Genomic DNA, 19,886 nt, shown 5'->3' on the forward strand with positions numbered 1-19,886 from the left:
GAGGCCAAGCCGCCCCCATGAAGCGAAGAGCCTCACTATCGGCTTCCAAGAAATACCTTCAGCCTCTGGGTACATGACCATGGTTTCACGTCGTAGGATGCTATATCTTACCAAGACCTTTGATTGAGTCCCTCGCTTTAATGCGGCCCGTCGAATAAACGATCTATCTTGGCAGTGGGGCCAGAAAATGGGCTATCAAATGTTAATCGGTCAAGATGATTTCGAGAATGGCCTTTTATGTCGGAGCAGAGGTCACGTGTCGGTTAATTAGAGCGCTAAACCTAAAAAGGCGAAACTAACTTGAAATGGCAACTCACAAGTCCGTTGTTTACAATCCAAATCAAAGGAGCCTCCAAGGTTAGTCACCATTACAAGACCTTGAATTAATATCTAACTACATGTATGTAGGTACGTCATGAGATACATGTACTCAGAAGTGCCGATTCCAACAGCCTTGAACCGAAATAGGGGTGTTCTCCGCATTTGTGGAGATCCCCGGATTATCCGACTTCAGGAAATAGGAATTCCGTTTGCCATTCTCGGATTTTCCTTTATCATCAACCCCCTGTTTCGACTATTTTGCCCTTTCGGTGCTCAATTAGCCGTGTTCTTTACTATCATCTCCGCATAACAGCACTTGCTCATTCGCTCATGCCTCTAATACCCACTTACTAGGTGCTCGGCCCAACTTCGGACGTTTCAGCCTTTTCGTCATGGATCTGCAAGTCAAGCCCTTCGGGAATTTCTAGTCCTAATATTTGCCGTCTCAAAGTCTGTATATGATACGCGATGATACCACTGCAATAAGAGCAGGAAAACATACCTCGGAACAAATGGCATGCTATTAAAGGCCGCTGGTCTGCAAATATTGCGGCCTGAACCATTTTCCACGGTCTCTCCCCAATATGACTCGTCTTTATGCATTGCCTTTGTTGGCGGTCATGGGCTCGCTTGCCCTGGCTAGTCAAGATGCCTTTCAATCAAAATGTATCAATTTTGGTGATCAAATCCACATTCCCAATGTCAATGTCAACTTCGTCGAGTTTGTACAGGGAGGCAGCAACCTATCCTTGGTAGACAATCCGCCTAGCTGTAGTGGATCGAACCAGGCCGTCTCGGTAGACCTGTGCCGAGTCGCCATGGCCGTGTCAACCTCGAACAGCAGCGAGATCACGCTAGAGGCTTGGTTCCCTCGTGAATATAAGGGTCGTTTTTTGAGTACCGGAAATGGTGGTATCTCCGGGTGTAAGTGTTGTTTCCAAACCTAGCATCTTGAGACAAGCTAATCTCAACGCAGGCATCCAATACCATGACCTCGCATACACCGCACAACTAGGGTTTGCCACGGTCGGAGCCAACAACGGACACAATGGTACCTCAGGGAAGCCTTTCTACCGCAAACCTGAGGTAGTCAAAGATTATGCATACCGTTCCATTCACACCGGAGTTGTAATTGGCAAGGAGCTCACCAACCAATTTTACGATGAGGGCTTCAAGAAGAGCTACTACCTCGGATGCTCGACTGGTGGCCGCCAAGGTTGGAAGTCTGTTCAAAAATACCCTAACGACTTTGATGGGGTGGTCGCTGGTCACCCCGCCATAAACCTAATCAACTTGTTTTCATGGAGCGCACGTTTCTATACTATCACTGGCTCGCCAACTTCAGACACATTCCTGTCTACAGATGAATGGGAGATTGTCCACCAAGAGATCCTCCGCCAATGTGATACTATTGATGGTGCCGAAGATGGAATTATTGAAGATCCAGATCTCTGCCGCCCTGTCCTGGAAACATTGACTTGTGACCCCAGTGCCTCAAAGAAAACAAGCTGTCTTACAAGCGCCCAAGTGAACACCGCCCAGCAAGTGCTATCGCCATTGTATGGAATTAATGGCACCCTGCTATACCCCCGCATGCAGCCTGGCTCGGAGGTCCTTGCTGCGCCCATAATGTACAGCGGCACACCGTTCCCATACAGCGAAGACTGGTACCGTTATGTCGTCTACAACAACCCGTCCTGGAGCGGGGCCAACTTCACATTGAAAGATGCCGCTGTAGCTCTCGCTCAGAACCCGTACAACATCCAAACGTGGGAAGGCGATCTATCTCCATTCAAAAAGACCGGTGGCAAAATCCTGCACTACCATGGCCTCCAAGACCAGCTGATTAGCTCCGAAGACTCCAAGATGTACTACTCTCACGTGTCAAACACCATGAAATTACCGCCCAATAAGTTGGATGAATTCTACCGCTTCTTCCAAATTAGCGGTATGGGCCATTGCCGTGGAGGTGACGGTGCCTATGGTATTGGCCAGGGAATCGATACTTACGATGGGACCAATCCCGAGGACAATGTTCTTATGGCTATGGTCCAGTGGGTTGAGGAAGGCAAGGCACCCGAGACTGTTCGTGGTGCTAAGTTCTCCAACGGACCTGGCTCTAAGGTCGAATACAGGCGCAAGCACTGCCGCTGGCCTCGTCGCAATGTGTTCCAGGGTCCTGGAAACTACACCGATGAGAACGCTTGGCAGTGTGTTTAGGCTGGGTTGCCACTTTTTGTGTATAGGACTCATTCAGTCCACCTATAAATTCCATCCAACTATTGTTAGATTTGATCAATCCCGTTCCGCTCATTTACAAAGAGGATGTAAACAACCTTGTAGGGACATCATGTCGGCAGAAAATAGACGGAATTCAACGGCAAAAACAATGCGCTCCGGAGCAATGGCAGACCGCCTAGCAGCCTGCCCCGGCTGGATTGCAGATCAGTTGAGCTGTGTGACCTCTATAATTCCGTTAATCAGTTCTCCCTTATACATGGCTTTTATATGAATTATTGCAAATTTTGATAGCAGACAATATATTCCTACCCCCACTATACTGCGCACGGATCACCATTTGAGGCACCCCCGTCGAAGCTACCCCTCGGATCGCGTATATAGCAGTGAGAATCCCGCGCACTCTCGGGTTTCGATTTCACAACCTACCCTTGACCTGTCCGACCTCCAAGTACACTTCTTCACTTCCAACCGCAATGGCAGACCCTGAGATGGACCAGTTCGCACAAACTCGAGGCGCCGACGACCTATTTGACGATGAGATTATCCCGATCTCCACGGAAGAACAGCAGGCGCAGACAGATCTCATTACGCCCGAGCCAGAGCCAGAGTCACAGGAGGTACAGGTACCTGAGAAGCCAGCTCCCGAGCAGCCAGTTCCACGTGGGGAGACTCCGCAGCGGGGCCGTGGCGGTGAACGAGGCCGGGGACGACGGGGTCGGGGTAAAGGAGGGCGCGGTGGACGGGAGTCAGAGCAAAAACGGTCAGAAAGCTCCCCGCGCAAAAAGACTCCTCTTAATGCGCCTGCTGCCGATGCGCGCGAGGCTGGTGTTTCGAAGTCAAAGCCCGAGAAGACCGACAAGACCGACAAGACCGACAAACCCGTTGAGCATAAAGAGCCTAAGGAGAAGACCGGTCCGGTAGAAGAGGGAAATGGTGAAGACCAGGCTGTGGATGGCGCTGATTCCCAGCGTGTGCCAGCTGTTCGTGGTGATCGGAGTGCCACTGGTGGCCTGAGAAAGGTGTGTAGTTCTTCTCTTACCAAGATATCCAAAGCACGAAGCTGACTTTTTACTTCCAGCCTAAACTCACTGAAGAAGAACTATCCAAACGCATTGCTGCAGCCAAAGAGAACGCCGTAAAGAAGGCTGCTGCTCACGCTCGCGCCGAAGCTGATCAGGCGTCGTTCGTGGAGCGCGAGCAGGAGGCAGCGAAGAAACGTCGCGAGGAACTCGCGCACCGCCGTCAGATGGATAGTGAACGTGAGAGAAATAGACAGCGGAAACTCAAGGCTCAGACGGGCCGTGAATGGGACTCGGAGAAACGTGAGGAAGATTATGACCCCCGCGGTGGAGGCAGTCAATTCCGACGCGGTATGCATGGTGGCGTGTCTGGCGCCGTGCGACGAGACTCTGAAGAGGCCCGCCCAGATGAGGCTGCGGATCACCCTGGTGGTAACCGTGGTCGTGGACGCGGTGGTCGAGGTGGGCGTGGCCGTGGATCTCCGCGTACCCCACAGGGGGATCGGCCACGCAAGGGCTTAGCTGACAGTATATTTGCAACAGAGAGCCCTGCTGCGCCAGGGCTGGATGATAAGAGTGCCTTCCCGGATTTGCCTGAGGCACCCAAGAAGGCTGAGACGAAGAAGACTGAGACTAAACCTGCTTCCACGCCGGAGACTAAGGTTAAGACTGAGACTAAACCCGAGCCCAAAACTGAAACCGAAAGCGCTCCTGCGGCTTCCAAGCCACAATCGGCAATGGACAAATTGGACTCTACGTTTTCACCCATTACTGGAACTTGGGCAGACCAGTTTGAGGACGAGTGATGAAATGTGTCATTTGGAAAATGAGTTTTTTGGGGGCGGTTATTGTTATCATTGGTTTTTACGATTTTCTTTCTGCATTCAGGACATGAACAGACTCCTGTTTCCCTCATTTGTAATTTGATATCCCGCCTGTTTTGAAGCCTTGATTGGTGGCTCAGATGTAAAATCCCGCCAGCATTACATACATATACGTATATCGCCGGTCATAGCGACCGATGCTTTCTGGAATTAAGACATTGGATATATTTTTCCTTCTTGTTGATTTCAGAACAAGCATAGTCGGCCACTTATATTTCCTCTTCACACAACAAGACGTCCGAGACTTACTTCAATTCTATTCCGTGGAGAAAGTCTCTGCCACCTTCATATTAAGCCCTAGCAGTGCAACATAAGCAGAGTAAGATGGCCAATCCGCATAGAGAAAACGACGTTGAGGGGCGGAGGGTTGTTTAGACCTTTCGAGGTCCCACCGATACCATAGTTTTCTTTCAACTTCGGGCATGTTTGACTTGGTGAGGTCCTACGTGGCCCTGAATGAGTCTAAGCCAGCTCCTTCTCGTCATCTAAAGGGGTGAGCTTTTGTGTTGTAGCTAGGTTGATATTGAGATCCCTAGGTACGTTGATAAATAATGAAGATCGAGGTTTGCTTGGAGAATAAGCAAGTGACCCCCACATCTTCCCAGTAAGGCGCCTTTAAGCACTAGTCAGGATGCTTGTCGGGCATGTCGGGGTTGTTGGGCCTCCGCTTTCTCAAATACCACCTTCCTCTAGGCTCCTTTAACTCGCCTAACTCCTAAGTCAACTAGGTTATATCTTCCTCCGACCTACTACTATTCGCTAAGTCTATAGGCGCGATACACTAATACGCTTAGAAAATCTCGTAAACCCCCGTCTAAAACCATCCCTCTACCTAGTATTATATAGTACGTAGACTATAATATCTTTAAGCTAGCACCGTGCCCTATCTTCTTTAGCTCGGTAAGTTTGATATCGGTATAACTTTCTATTAGATCTAACCCTACGTAAAGTCCCTTTTAAAGTTTGCCTACTTAGGAGTAGATTATAACCGCAATTTAGTATAGCTAACGACTAGACAGTCCTTTACTTAATCTAGATAGCTAAGAAAGCTTATTACCCTCTCTTAGATACGCTTACTTAGTAGGACGTTCTCTTATTCCTATATAATCACACTACGCTTATATACCTCTTTTAGCCCCTACTAGCGACGGGAGTAGATAAAAGGCGAACTAGCCCTATATCTATAGTTTTTAGTATTAGGTTAACTACTATAAAGGAAAAAGTAACTATAACTACCGCGGCCGACGAAGCTATTTGCGAAGAGGAGTTGCCTTTCGGTCTTAGAATAAGGGTGGTTTATAGAGTCATCGATATATCAGTTAGATATTATAGCAATAGAGTTTCTAAATCCTCGGACCCTCTAATGTTACCCGAGTCGCGCTTATGCTTGGAAGAAGAACGGTCTGTGACCGCCCCTAGACCCCTTTCCTTCCTTGTCAATCTGAAAGATAAGCCTATCCCTAAGACTCTGAACCTAGTTCGGGCTCTGAATGCAATTGGCCGGAATGGAAAGGATGTGGATTTAACCTTGGCTTCTTTGCCAGCGCCAACAGCCAATCCAGACGAGGCGTACGAGCTGGGAAAGTCTAAGGCAGACTGATGATGATGCTTGCATATAAGGCTGAATGGCAGAATCGGCCATTCTAAGATTTGCGAGCAGCCATCCAGAATTACACTATCCACAAAGCCCAACCCAACCCAACCCGCAAATGGGCTGAGCTATGAGCCCGGGGTGAGAGCCCACTAAGCCCAGAATAGGGGCCCAATCGGGCCCAATCGGCGCCAAACAATACAAATATGCCAATTCGTCGCAGCTGCGTAAGTAAAACAGATTTTGCTAGTAATCTTGGGTATTTTAATTACTAATCAAGCCTCAAATTGTAGGTCACAGAGATCACACGTGGCTAAGATTACCAAGATCACGGCATATAATAAAGTCATTCAGTAATTGTTTGCTACGTTCGTCTATTTTAACGGCCTTAGGCCCCCGAGATCCCTAGCATCAGTATATACGGAGTATAGGCCGGAACACACATAAAAAAACAGTCATTAATCAGCTATTTTATGTATGCTAAGACCGTAGCTATGCGTAGTAATGGGCTTCAAAGGTTAGGCCTATAGCCCACTGAAGGTAGGCCCAAGCTTTGGGCCCGGGGCCCGGGCCCATTTATGGGCTTTGCGGAGGTCTAGTTTCAAGTACTAGGCATTATCCGGTACATATATTATACCGGATAAATATTTACACTGTGGTCGAAATACGAAAGCGAGCATCTTATAATACAATATGTAGATGGGCAAAGTTCAACGCCCAAGCGAACCCCAGACAAGGATGATGCGATATGTATTCCGGAAGCGGAAGGATATGCAATGCTCCCAAGTAGATATAGTGAAAACGAGGCTCGCCATTCGGAATATCGGAGTCCCCCGTCCCATTTGGAGTAGCGACATATACAACATAAATCATCCATCCATAACAACCAAATCGGTAGAACTCGGTTACCCAGTGCCGGTCGAACCGAAGAAGTCCGTGACTAATAGAGACCCCAGTTTTTCCCCACAGTGGAGTGTTGGGGGGAGTGGAAAATGGTTCTCTTCTTTATAACTGTTATATTTCGTACCTGTTCTTCTATGATACATCATGGCAGCAATATATCAAAATGCGTTCAACGGAGAAGATACATGGCGCCCAAGCACATTTACCACCCGCATCGGGAAACTTGGCGCCCGAAAATGATGGTGAACACGAACAACCCCAAAAAAGAGTCAATGGAGGCCTTGATGCATGGCTAAATGTCCTTGCGGGTTTCTGTGTTTTTGTAAACTCTTGGTTGGTTTAAAATTATAGTCGTATTATACATAGATCAAGCTAATCTTTGTTTTAGGGGCCTGCTAACGACTTATGGCGCTTTTCAAGAGTATTACCAGACAGAGCTTCTACCAAATGAGACACCATCTACAATCTCATGGGTGGGTAGTATCCAAGCCACTTTGATCCCAATGGTTGGTCTTGCTACGGGGCCATTAGTCGATATTGGATACTTGCGGCCTCTAATCATATCCGGAAGTTTCTTGACTGTATTTGGCATGATGATGACGAGTCTCGCCACTTCGTACTATCAGGTAAGTCTAGAAGTACAAAATTGGAGGAACAAATTTTCTGACAGGAACAGGTATTGCTCGCGCAAGGATTTTGCGTCGGAATGGGGGGCGGCATTTCCTACATCCCAGCCCTCGTGGTCATCTCCACGAGTTTCACCACAAAACGCCCAATCGCCATCGGGTGTGCATCAATTGGGTCTAGCGTTGGGGCCGTCATTTTCCCTATCATGTTCCGCCAACTGCAGCCCAGGATCGGGTTTCCATGGGCAGTGCGCTGCATCGGCTTCATCAGTCTCTTTCTTGCAATTGTAGCATGTCTAATCTTGTGTCGACAACCAGGCCAAAGGGCCCATGCAAGGAGTCTTATCGACTGGAGAGCCTTCCGCGAGCCGTCGTTTATGATGTTTTCGCTGTCTCTCACATGTGTCATGCTCGCATACTACGTGCCGATTTTCTATATCGCCTCCTATGCCCGCACGGTGGTGCATACCACTACCGATTTTAGCTTTTATATGGTTGCTATTGTCAACGGGACATCGGTCATTGGTCGAGTCGTTCCATATCTACTTGTTGCATATATCAAGCCCATTGGGATCTTGATATTCTCTGTGACTGCGTCGGCCATTGCTATGTTCACTTGGATTGCGGCTACCGGTATGGCTGGGTTTATTGTCTGGGCATGCTACTGGGGAGCTCTCAGTGGTGTTTTGGTTACGGCACCCACTTCAATTGTGGCACATCCGATCTTTTGTCAAGATTCGAGCTTTTTAGGGACTCGTTTGGGCATGATGTGGGGGATATCGTCTTTTGGCGCGCTCGCTGGAACTCCCATTGCAGGTGCTTTGGTAAATCTTGACACTGCAGAGTTTCTGCATGCTCAGGTCTTTGCGGGGTGCATGATGGTTGGCGCTGTTTTGTTGCAGATTTGGCCAACTTACAGAGTGGTTCGGTATGATCTAGAGCACCCTCGCAAAAAGTGAGCAGCTTATTGGAATCTGAAGAGGCAGGTTTGCCTTTCTGGATCGACACAAGTAAATATGCATCAAATTCTAAAGTAATACATACCCTCGTCGCATGTTATGATAGTTGAAAACTCAGCGTACTATGTTTGTTCCGACACCAATAACGAGGGGGAATACCCAAAAAAATAATATCAAAAATAATATCAACAAGAATATCAACAAGAATACTTATTAAAAGGTAGTCGTTATATAGTCAGGAAGTAGGCCGTAAAACGATTGCTATTGTAGGCCGCGAGAGACCTACACAAACCAGTATTAGATACATAAATACCACTACACACAGTAAACACGAGTCTACCAGGGCTGTACTTTCCAGGTTACTACTTCGATAGTGAACCAATCACAGGGAGCGATATATACTTGATATATATACTCATCATGACTTCATCCGGGTTTGGTGGCAAGTATTAGGTCAAGACCATATATAAATCCAAGTAAACGACGTAAAGGACATAAACGAAGTAAACGGATTCGACTTCAGCTTAAATACTCACTACCTGTACAAATTGAATCAGAAGAGCTGCAAACCAGCGAACTGAATTCCTCAATAAATAAATCGTGAGTATACAACCTCCTTATCACAATGCCGACTTTTGACATTCACTTCTTTCATAAATATATGATGTGGAGCGTCTTCTTGGTCCCAATACCAATTATTATGCTAATAACCTCTTATCCAGGCCAAACTAACCACAACATCAAAATGGGCCGCGATCCTAGCTTCAATCGCCCAACGACTGCGGTCGCCGGAGGCAGCAGTGCCCAACCCACCCCCGCCAACAACGTGGGCGGTGGAGAAGGATGGGGCGACAGGCTCTGGTTAGGTGGCAAAGAAGAAGGTGTGGGTCACGCAGTGGTATGTGGTTCATTGCCGACAGGACAGCTTCATAACCATACGTTAACGAGTTCTAATTCTCATATCGCAGGCTACCAATCCCAAATCAACAATGGGTGACTTCCTTTCTTTGCAAGAGCAAAAGACAAGCGGGCAAAATAAGTTCATTCAGCGTGAGAACTTGGTTGATACCAATGTTAAACCTATGAACGCCACAGGAGAGCCAACCTGTGCCACTGAAGATCATAGTTTTATGACCCGTAAGGCTGGTGACCCGGATACCTATCCTGGATGGAGTACATTTAAGAACATTTTCGGCTTGTGAGTTCCCTCTTCGGCTCCTAAACGATGTATAACTTGATTGGTTCTGGCTAAATCCAATATTTTTTAGGGGATGAGAGATGAAGCATGGACTTAATATGCCGTTACTTCTTAAATCTCTATGTTAGTTGTGAATCGAAAATCAATTTACCGTGCGAAATTGTGATGTAGTACATAAATAAGTACTTCTCATCTTATACCAACCAATTTTACACCAGCCCCAGGAAATTCGTCCTAGAGAAGTGAGTACAAAACCCCAATGCCATTCAAGGCTTATATAACTAACGCAAGACATTTTAGACAATCGCCAATGCTTGTCATGTCATACACTATATATATCGGAACCTAGTCTCTCTGAGCATAATGCCCAGATATAATGGTCTTTTGGCCTAGTGTGTAACTGTTGGGTGCCTTGGTGCCTGAGGCACCCATGGACCCACAATGAGACAGATCCACCCATGTAGATAGTTCTCTCTCTCCTTCTCTCTTTCTTCTCCTCCGTCCAATTCCAATATTCTGAATCCATCATTATTGTTTTCTCATACAATCCTGATTAGATTCTACAATAGTAGCTCACCAGTTCAGGGGCAGGTTGTAACAATGCTTCTAGTATCAATATCGATCCATTGAGTGTTTCTATTGGGGGTCTGCAGTAATGTCGCATTTTGTCCGTGATCAGGTCTTTGATCTGAAACTTCAGTTGATTATAGTTCCAGCAACAGATATCCGCTATTGTCTAAGAACCCGGCAGCTTAATAAAACCACCTGTCCATACGAAAGTGTACTGCTATACCATGGTGCCCCTTGGGGGCCACTAGGTAGAGAGCAATGGTTCCTAAAGTATTGGCTCGGTGAGGATGACGGTAAGTCTTTGCTTTTTCTAGTCCCCTCTTATGATTCCTTTCACGCATATACTGATGCTTTTCCAGCTACCCAAGAAAGAATATTGACAAAAGAGTGGATCTCAACACCTGTACTTGCTCCTTTCATTCAAAAACCTTGTGAAGGCGCACATCATCACAGCAGAGTCTGGTCTTGAGAGAGATGAAGGGGAGTATTATGGTCAGCTCATGCAAAGGGCCGGAAACGAGGTCACAATGAAGAGATACCCTGGCGTACCACATGCATTCGGGGCACTTCAATCACCCTGAAAGGGGACTCTCGCAGAGCTTTGTATATATTGAATCCTTCGGCAGGTGCACTTTGGGAAGAAAGAAGAGTAATGGGGAGTATGTACGAAAAATAGACGGAGCGAAAAAAAATCTTTTTGCTCAAAGCTTTAATTTCCCCTGAGTTTACATTGACGGGATGCCAGGATATATTGTTCAGCAAATCTAACCTTTATTTTTATTTCGTGCTAAGTTTTTGCAATATCCTACGTATTCACTACATGTAGAAAGTCCCAATTTTGTGACTCTGTACTTTGTCATCCATACACCGCTATTTGTCTTTGATTCAAGGAAAGGGTTCACAAGTAACATTTATGCCAAACTCTTTTACTTCCCGAGTTCGGCCCCGATGCGGGGACAAGGTTATCGGCACGATAACCCTAAAATTTTATGCGTATTATTAGTCACGGCCACAGCCTGGCCAGGTGGGCATGAGCTGGGAATTGATTCGTTTATTATAGGGGTGATGATTGTTTGTTTGCTAGATTCAGGTTATAAATATCCTTCACATGGCTGTCAGCTCCATTGATAGGAGCGAGGCGGATAAATGGGTGACTTGTTTACACAAAGTGCGCCGGGAGATGCGCCTGAAGGCTGATGTTCTGCCTTGCCTCCACCTTGGTCTTCTGCGCATTGACTCTATATTTTAGAAGGGGATTGATAATGTGTTTCATTTGGAAGAGCATGTCCGACAAGCGTTCGCGACGGGTTCAAGCGTTGGTCGGCCTCTTGGGATAACTGGTCCAGCCAGTAAAGCAGATTGTGACAGCGGTCATTTTTGGCCTCGTGTTGTATGTGGAAATGGGCAATAGAGAACTGAAGCTGGACTCATTACAAGTCTCATACGGGGCCTAGAAAATGATAAATATTGCAATTGTAATTATTATATTCAGTGTAAACTACTCGACTTTAGTACCCTTGGCACCGAGTCGATCACGAATAGCCACCAATTTCCCCAGTATCCGGCCTTTCAAAGTCTGTGTTCCAAGAGCGGTGGCCTCATCCAGAGAGACAACTCGTCGAACTAGGATGTTGAAGATAGTCCCGAATGCAAGTGCAATCACGGTACTAGTGAGAATGATCACATTGTATGGCATGCTGAAATCCGGGGTAGGGAGTTGAAGCAGTAGACTTGTGGAACGGATGTAGATCGGCGCATTGTGGGCCGTATCCAAGACTCGAATTACTGCAGGTGCGACGTTGAACCCTCGATTAGCATCTGGTGGGTACTCGGTGTACCGAAGAATGGCTTTCTCGAAATCATAAGTCAACGTGACAGTTGATGCGGCGGGGACTGACAACGCCAATTCTAATTGTGTTCCACGCTCGCGATCAATGGCGGGCCGATAGTACGTCTCTTTGACGATTTCAGAGGCTGGGACCTCGCGCAGGACTCCATCGTGTCCTGTGATTGTTGCGTGCAATGTATGTATATATGGCCGTAAGAACCACGGAAGAGACTCGAAGTAGATGAAATCGACTGCGCTGGTATTGGATGGGTTGCCAAAGATAATGCGCATTCCACCGCGCTCCTGGCCGTGCCCAACGATAGTTCGCTCTGCGTGCAAAACAGGCTCGTCTAACGGGACTTCAGTGGTCACTGGCTGTTGCGGAATCGAAAGATCAAAGGGAACCGATGGCGCCAATTTGAAACAGCGAGTAAATCCATCATCTTTCTTGATCTCATAGGCCTCCTCGGATATGACGACGCCACGTTCGTGTGGCACCCGAAGGCAAACACTCTGGTCCCTCGACCCATCAAAATCTGTAAGAGGACAAACGCCATTCAGGGTTCGCCCAAAAACTTCCGTAAGACTCCACGCCTTGTCGCTTGTCTTCTCCAGCGGGTAACAGGTATCATCTGAATTATAAGGCTTGGATGTGTCACAAACCAGCTGCTCATTAGGCACAGGTCGAGGAATTGGGTTCGCTATATCTCTGTTAGCAATCTTGAGAGAGAGTATGCCGGCAAAGAATACGCACAACGAGAGCGCTTGGACCGGTCAATATCCAAGACCATGTCCACTGTTTGCTCGATCTGAACCACACATTCTCCGTCTGCAGAACAAACCGGCTGGATATCCACTGACATACTCTGCCATGCAGCATCAAACAATTTGTGCCCGTCAAATAGTGAGGAGATTCCAGCCTTGCCTTTGCAAGGAAGCAGCTTCAAGAAAGGGGTCAAATTCTCTGTGCAAACTACCTCTCCGGGAAGTGTTCCATGCAAAAGGTGCAGTTGATCAGCAGCTGAGTGATCCCCAGCTGGTTCAAAAGAAACCACAGGACGAGTGCTCCGGGTGGAGTCTACGAAGTTCAGCGAGGCGCAGAACAAACCAGAGAGGGACTGCGTCAAAGTGATCCATTTGGCAAAAGCCCTGAGTAAGTCAGCATTGCGTGGCTCCCATGACATATTCCGAGTGAGGAGCATACTCTTCATCACCTGGCGCATCAATCCACGCCCAAAGCTCGACACCAGTGCCTCCTTCTTTACTACCGTTCCATGGCCGTGGGCCCCAGCTTTCAGCGTCCCACCTTCCCGTGGTGAATCGGAGGTGTAATTCTTTTGTATGAGCGTGTTGAAGGATTTGGCCAAGAGCACGAGGCAAATATCTAAAATGTTGTTGGTCGAATGATTGTTGTGATGTATTGCTTCGGAAGTTAAAAGAAGCTAATAAGGAGGACTGCGGGAGAGGTTGTAGCAGGAGGTGCTCATGATAGTCGGACGACGCGAAGGCAGATAAGCTCCATAATGAGAGAATAAGTGCGACGAAAGGAAATGAGAATAGTGAAAGGACCCTCATGACTTCATGCTTGCCGGAGCTCGGTCTTCGTCCATGCGGTTGTCACCGGTCAATTGGTAGGGGGTGTCGGCGACGATGGGCCTATTTTGGCTGTGGCCCCAGAAAAGTGAGACCTAGATAATCACTGAATCAACAGAAAAGCTCCGCATCGAAAGAAAGAATCAAGCCAAACTCCAAAATCCGTGGGACACCCATCTGGTCTGTTGACTGGGGAGCCTCACCGCCTTCCTTGGCAAAAGCATCAAAAAAGGCAAGACTGACTTCGTCGTTTGCCGCCAATCAGCCCGTTGACACAATTTCGTCTTTTTCTTTACTTTCCAGCTTATTGGATACACCATAAGGATGGCAGCAGAACAGAGAAAGCTGCTTGAGCAGCTCATGGGAGGTATGTTGCTCATTTTGTAACTCTCAAAATCTCCAAGCTCAAGCCCACCCCGACAAGTCTCCAAATTAAGCTAACATTGCTTCTGTCTATAGCTGATCAGCTCATTGGAACTGGCGCACAGGGTCGTAATTCTCAGCTCTCAATCACAGACAACAAAGTTTGTCGTTCCTACATTGTTGGCACTTGCCCGCATGACCTGTTCACCAACACCAAGCAAGACCTCGGACCTTGCCCCAAGGTTCATAGTGAAGGCCTGAAGACCGAATATGACACTGCACCTTCCTCGGAGAAGGCGAAATGGGGATTCGAGTTTGATTACTTGCGCGACATGCAGAAGTACATTGACGACTGTGACCGCCGAATCGACACTGCGCAGCGCCGACTGGAAAAGACGCCGGATGAGATTCGGCAGACAAATGACTTGGTATGTGTAGCTTTACTTCTATCTCAAATCCCGAATGAGATGGACTCAACTGAGCTTCGCTAATTTCTTATGTAGCTCAAACAAATTGCCGATCTTTCTAACACAATCAACTCCGGTCTCCAAGAAGTCTCGATTCTCGGTGAGACAGGCTCCGTTGTGCTAGCACTCGCTGAAATGCACAAAGTCCGCACCTCCAAACACCAGAAGGAAAATCTGGAGCGCGATCTCAAGAACCTTCAAGATACCTCTGGTCCATCCGGCCACCAGAAGCTGCAGGTCTGCGACGTTTGCGGTGCTTACTTGTCTCGTCTTGACAACGACCGCCGGTTGGCGGATCACTTCTTCGGAAAGATGCACATGGGATACTCAGACATGCGCAAGAACTGCAAGAAGCTGAGCGTCGAGTTGAAGGGCCGGGCTCCACCAATTCGTCACCATGAAGAAGATGACAACCCCTACACCTCTGGTGGTCGCCCCGTTGCTGGCCGTGGTCCTCGGTATGGCGGCGGCGGCGGTGGTGGCGGTGGATATCGACGCCGCGGAGGTGGAAGATGGTGATTTTTCGTTAACTTCTCTTCGTTCTGGAAGACTTGGGCTCTGGGCCCGTTGCATAGCGCAGGCGTTTTTACTTATTATCTCGTGTATGATGCTCAGACGACGGTTAGGGAGGTCATAGGATAAGTGTTCAATATCCATTTCATTTTTCATGCTTTTCCTTGTCGATATCTCACAGCCCCTTAGATATGTACAAGAATCGTGTAATTATAGTATACATTGTCTTTCCCCCTGATATGATGAAATATCTCGACTGTTTCTGCTGGTGTCATAATAGAAAAAGATTACATAGAACCATCCATAAAATGGAATCCAGTGACTACAAACGGAAGACTTTAGTAGATCATGGTTGCAATCTGGCTACGACAAACTCATACACATGCGAGACACGGCAAAACCAGCCCTACGAAAGACTGATACTAGGAGAAGGGCTTTCATTTTCACGAGTAGAGAACCAGGAGGCAGAACATTGAAAACATTTGATGGTGGGTATTCCACTTTCCTAAAACAAAACCTTTTCCCAGCCCTGGGGACTTCAGTCCCGAACACCAGACTAGCATTGCGCAGTCTTGTAAAAGGAAATACAAAATAGGATAATCTGTACACGAAAAAGAATGGCTATCATGGATATAGATCTACTACAAACCCTACTGGGGCACATGCCCGTTTGCTTGGGTCTCGAATAGAGCTTGCATCAAAGTATCGTAATTAGCAGCAGCAGCAGGTTGGCGGGCCAGAATGTCGCGAACGACACTCAGCTGCGCCATGTCCACATTAGGTGCAGTTTTCAGAAGTTGCTGAATGGCAGGAGCATCAACTTGCGGGCCAAGGACTTGCATCGCGGCGGGGAGGCCGGTCAGAGCAGGCTGGTGTTGAGAGGTGGCCTGGGCTTGCTGTACAGGGGCTTGCTGACCGTACGTGGCGGGGTTCGGGTTGAATCCACCAAAGTGAGAGGGGGAGTTGGCGCAATCCCAGCGCTAAACTGAGGCTGTTGGGGAGTCGCTGCTGCTGCAGAGGGGCTCGCAGAGACGGGTGGCTCCTGGCTAGCCTGGTGAGATGGCGGCTGGACAGATGAGGGGTTGGACTCGCCAGTTTTGACGACGAAAATAGTAAGAAGCGTGCGTTGAGTAATGGGTGCCTCCAGCGAGATATTTTCCAGCAGCTCAATGAACTCAGGCATTACCGTGGTACCAATCTCCATTGGGACGATGTAGGTGTCTTTGACAGCAGACAGCGGGTGCTTTCCAATGACGCCATAGCGCCCTCGACTATGGAAGTAGTCAAACATCTTGTCAAAGCTTGCACGATCCACGGGCTCATCAGGACTGGTGATTGCTATCACAGACACATCGGTAGATTTACTGAACTGAAGGCCGCATAGATAATCAGTTGCCCGTCTGATATCAATACGGCCATCAACAACCAATGTGGAGGGCGCCAGTTGGCTCCATGGGATTCGACCACTCAAGTCCGCGCCTCCCACATGCTTCGCGGACGAGGAGAACTCGCCAATTGGAGGCATCGTTACCTTGCCGCGCCAGATAGTACCGTCGTCGTCAAAGTCTTTGGGTGAATAAGGAGGTGAATAAGGTTCATCGTCGCGCAAGAGCTGATCGATCTCAGCATCCGCTTGGACCCTACCACTAGGCAGTGGCTCGTGGATGGTGGGAGCCACTTCGGGGAAGACATGGTCATGGTGAGCACCCTCGGGTGATAGACCACGAACATATCCATCTTTCTCTGTCTTTTGTTGATGCGTTCCCACCGGGCTGGTCGGGCTTTTGTTGGCTGGGCCGCCGTCATCTCCCACAATCCGACGGGGTCCACGGGAGAAAACAGACTCGTTCGCGCCATGGTGTTCATCCTCAATCAACTCTTCTCCTTTATGGGTGCGTCGAATCCGAGGACCTTGTTCCTGGACAATGGTGTGATGTCTGTCTGCTTCGCGCTTGATCTCGGCGTCTTTCTGTTGTAGTTCTTTGCTGGCCATCTCCCCCGTTGTCATCTGAGCCAACAACTTAGGGGAGAGACTACCTATGAGCAGACGATCTCGCAGAGAAGCATTCTTCTTTACATTGAACATGATCGACCGTAATTGCGCCTTATATGATTCATTCGGCTCGCCTGACCGTCCGCAGATACTCTCATACATGGCATCCTCAATAGATAGTGCGAGTTGTTGTGCCATGTCCTCCACTGACTGATTCGCCCGCAGGGCAAAGGAACCTGCTTTCAGGGCTGCAGTAATCTGGTCTACAAACAACTTGATTAGGTGTGTGGCCACACTCTTGCGAGCAGGCATCAGCCCCTCCAAAGCTCCAACGGCAGGTGCCTCGGGGATAGTGGTGTCTGTTTTGATTTGGGGTGCAGTTGCCTCTGGGATAGCTGCTGGGGGTACCTGTGGGGATACCTGTGGGGATACCCGTTGCTGTTTGACTTGCGGTCCCTGGTAGATAAACGGGTTAGAATTTGAATGTCATTATGGAGTGAGATGGAGGTATTTACATTTTCTCCCTCAACTGTCTCTTCCAGTTTGCGCTTGTTGGTGCTGGATCGTCGAGAATCAACAGCATGGCCATTCTTCTCGGGTTCAACAGACACAGACACAGACACAGCAGACACAGCGGGTGCAGGAGAACCACCGGGGCCAGGTGTAGTGGATGGCGCTGTGCGAGCTGGTGTGCTAGCATCTGTCCGGCTCTCACTTGGTCTTCCTTTGCGGCCTCCCTTTTTGCCCTTTTTCCGCTTGGACCTCTTCTCCTCGGCCTCTCGGCGACGTCTCTCAGCAACTTCTTCCCAGGGCTTCTCGCCGGCATTGATCTTTGCCAAGAGGTTTGTGTGATTCTCTGGCCGACATTGTTCGCAATAGTATTGATCTGGTTCCTGGCCTTTCATGAATGTAAGACCCATGCAGTCGTTGTGTTGCCATGCTGAACATTGATCACAGCAGATCATATCGCGCTCCACGTCCTCTTCCTCTTCATATTCACCGCAGATACACCGGATGATCTCTTCTTCGTCTCCCTCGGGTTCACTAGGACCGGGTGTGGGCTCGGCGGACAACTTCGCACTCTTTTCTTTCGGGCTTTTGCTTTTGCCTTTCTTGGCGGGATCATCTGGCAGTTCGAGGTTCTTGTGTTGACCTTTGGTGGCTCGGCCGGAGCGTCGGGGTTCGTCTGATTGCGCTGTTAGCTGTGTTCTGGTAGGTGGTGCACAACCCAGACCTGGGGTTGTCCTGCCACTTTCAGGTGATCGGATAGCAATGTGTGTAGTGATGGTGTACGAAAGCTTACCGGCCATGATAATGGTGATTCGGCGCGTACTACAGCGCGTGGAAGGATAATAGGTATCTTCACTTGCTCGAAATTTGGGTGTTACCCCAGGCTGACAAAAGTCTCTACGGGCTCAAGGCGCTAATGTAATACACAAGAAGACGGCACAACAGCGTCACTGTCTAGCCCACAGTTTTGCTCGATCGAATAAAAGAAACGACCTAGTCTCTGCGCAATATTTCTTGGACTGACACGAGGTGGCGATGAACGCGCTCAAGCGAGTGTTATGGGTGGACTGTGCAATCCCTTGCTGCGCGTCAAACCAACACTTGGCGCTAAGCGGGGTCGCGTGAAGTGAGTTGAGCCCAAATCACGCACTTTGCAGTGAGAAAAAGGGCTAGATGTTTTCAGTTGAGATTGAAGCAGTATTTTCTCGAAGATCAAGTGGCGTAAATAATAACGCCAAAAGAAGGATGGTAAAAGATAGAGAAGAGATGCGATGCGATGTGAGGAGAAGGGAGATGAGTAATTGGCTTGGCTCCCGTCTTTGTCATCCATAGCACCTGGGCATTATCACGTGCTGTTTGTCACCAGCCACAGGTTCGCGGCGAAATGCCCTTCGGTGAATCTTAAGATTGAGCTTCTCCAGATTCCCCACTCTTCATCACAGGCTCTTTTATTCCCGCCAGTTTGATTCTCAACATATTTTAAGCACCATTTTTCCCATCATACCAACTTCCTACAACCTAAGAGAACATGGCCGACGTCCGATCGCTACTCCGCAATGAATTAGCTTCCCGCAAGGGCACATCTCAACCAAATACGACAGGAAACCGGGTCACCAAAAAGCGAAAGGTTGACAGTGGAGATGGAGTGATGCGAAAGAAGATCCGCGCTGCAGAACTAGACACATTTCAGTCTACCTCTGGCGTAACAAGCACCGAACAAATCACAGAGGATGAAGGTTCGGAGCGAGTCGAGGATGATGTCGCCGGCCCGGAACTTCCACTTGACAACGAGCAAGAGATTGTTGAGCCAACCGAAGACCTCGCAGAAGAACCAACTACGCAGCTGCCCCAAGATCCTTCCCCTCCTGTTGACGAAGAAGCATGGGCAGCATTTGAACGCGAGGTCGCCGAGCAGTCTGATGAGCCACATGTACCGGCCGCTGTTAGAGCGGAGGCTACGATATCCGCGGCACCAATGACAGCTGCCGAAATCGCTGCGCAGGAAGAGAGAGCGAAGGCATCGACTGTCCGCACTCGTGAGGCAGAGATGGAAGGCGAGCGAGAGGATGCCGCACGCCTTTTGGAGGAAGAGTTCGACGAGATGGATCAGCTGGAGGAGCGGGTGCGAAGGCTTAAACAAAAACGTGAGGAACTGCGCGAAGCCCGCGCCAAGGATCAAACACAGGACGAGCCGATGGGATCTGCCGCAGCGGAGCACGTTGAAAGCGAGAGTGAAGACGATGATGACGAGGATTGGGATGATTGGAGATTTAAATGATTGGATCGACGGTGAAATGACGAATCGTC

General features: G+C 48.6%; 9 protein-coding genes across 9 annotated transcripts; 7 read left to right on the plus strand and 2 right to left on the minus strand.

The window, feature by feature from the left end:
- Window positions 1-905: 905 nt before the first annotated feature.
- Window positions 906-2,541, plus strand: faeB-2 (putative feruloyl esterase; the record flags this gene model as incomplete). Its single annotated transcript, XM_057212902.1, has 2 exons — window positions 906-1,245; window positions 1,298-2,541. The coding sequence occupies 2 exons, from the start codon at window positions 906-908 to the stop codon at window positions 2,539-2,541; spliced, it is 1,584 nt and encodes a 527-aa protein (XP_057074785.1).
- A 494-nt stretch (window positions 2,542-3,035) lies between these two features.
- N7516_000181 (uncharacterized protein) lies at window positions 3,036-4,387 on the plus strand (the record flags this gene model as incomplete). The annotated part of the gene is made up of 2 exons (XM_057212903.1): window positions 3,036-3,581; window positions 3,641-4,387. 2 exons carry the CDS (start codon window positions 3,036-3,038, stop codon window positions 4,385-4,387), a joined length of 1,293 nt encoding a protein of 430 aa, XP_057074786.1.
- Window positions 4,388-5,828: 1,441 nt separating this feature from the next.
- On the plus strand, window positions 5,829-6,065 carry N7516_000182 (uncharacterized protein; the record flags this gene model as incomplete). The annotated part of the gene is made up of 1 exon (XM_057212904.1): window positions 5,829-6,065. The coding sequence occupies one exon, from the start codon at window positions 5,829-5,831 to the stop codon at window positions 6,063-6,065; it is 237 nt and encodes a 78-aa protein (XP_057074787.1).
- Window positions 6,066-7,122: 1,057 nt separating this feature from the next.
- On the plus strand, window positions 7,123-8,544 carry N7516_000183 (putative MFS monocarboxylate transporter; the record flags this gene model as incomplete). Its single annotated transcript, XM_057212905.1, has 3 exons — window positions 7,123-7,292; window positions 7,348-7,585; window positions 7,636-8,544. 3 exons carry the CDS (start codon window positions 7,123-7,125, stop codon window positions 8,542-8,544), a joined length of 1,317 nt encoding a protein of 438 aa, XP_057074788.1.
- Window positions 8,545-9,289: 745 nt separating this feature from the next.
- Window positions 9,290-9,746, plus strand: N7516_000184 (uncharacterized protein; the record flags this gene model as incomplete). The annotated part of the gene is made up of 2 exons (XM_057212906.1): window positions 9,290-9,442; window positions 9,513-9,746. 2 exons carry the CDS (start codon window positions 9,290-9,292, stop codon window positions 9,744-9,746), a joined length of 387 nt encoding a protein of 128 aa, XP_057074789.1.
- A 2,064-nt stretch (window positions 9,747-11,810) lies between these two features.
- gpi16 (GPI-anchored transamidase subunit GPI16) lies at window positions 11,811-13,785 on the minus strand (the record flags this gene model as incomplete). Its single annotated transcript, XM_057212907.1, has 3 exons — window positions 13,345-13,785; window positions 12,895-13,289; window positions 11,811-12,841 (listed from the first exon to the last, which is right to left on the minus strand). Exons 1-3 carry the CDS (start codon window positions 13,713-13,715, stop codon window positions 11,811-11,813), a joined length of 1,797 nt encoding a protein of 598 aa, XP_057074790.1. The 5' UTR covers window positions 13,716-13,785.
- Window positions 13,786-14,057: 272 nt separating this feature from the next.
- N7516_000186 (LUC7 domain-containing protein) lies at window positions 14,058-15,082 on the plus strand (the record flags this gene model as incomplete). Its single annotated transcript, XM_057212908.1, has 3 exons — window positions 14,058-14,100; window positions 14,193-14,524; window positions 14,600-15,082. 3 exons carry the CDS (start codon window positions 14,058-14,060, stop codon window positions 15,080-15,082), a joined length of 858 nt encoding a protein of 285 aa, XP_057074791.1.
- Window positions 15,083-15,726: 644 nt separating this feature from the next.
- Window positions 15,727-18,379, minus strand: N7516_000187 (uncharacterized protein; the record flags this gene model as incomplete). The annotated part of the gene is made up of 4 exons (XM_057212909.1): window positions 15,727-15,945; window positions 15,993-17,525; window positions 17,585-18,255; window positions 18,373-18,379. 4 exons carry the CDS (start codon window positions 18,377-18,379, stop codon window positions 15,727-15,729), a joined length of 2,430 nt encoding a protein of 809 aa, XP_057074792.1.
- Window positions 18,380-19,107: 728 nt separating this feature from the next.
- On the plus strand, window positions 19,108-19,857 carry N7516_000188 (uncharacterized protein; the record flags this gene model as incomplete). Its single annotated transcript, XM_057212910.1, has 1 exon — window positions 19,108-19,857. One exon carries the CDS (start codon window positions 19,108-19,110, stop codon window positions 19,855-19,857), a length of 750 nt encoding a protein of 249 aa, XP_057074793.1.
- Between the last annotated feature and the right edge of the window lie 29 nt (window positions 19,858-19,886).

Source organism: Penicillium verrucosum (genome assembly GCF_028828655.1).
Source record: "Penicillium verrucosum strain IBT 35672 chromosome Unknown utg000001l_segment0_segment0, whole genome shotgun sequence".
Classification (NCBI taxonomy): domain Eukaryota; kingdom Fungi; phylum Ascomycota; class Eurotiomycetes; order Eurotiales; family Aspergillaceae; genus Penicillium; species Penicillium verrucosum.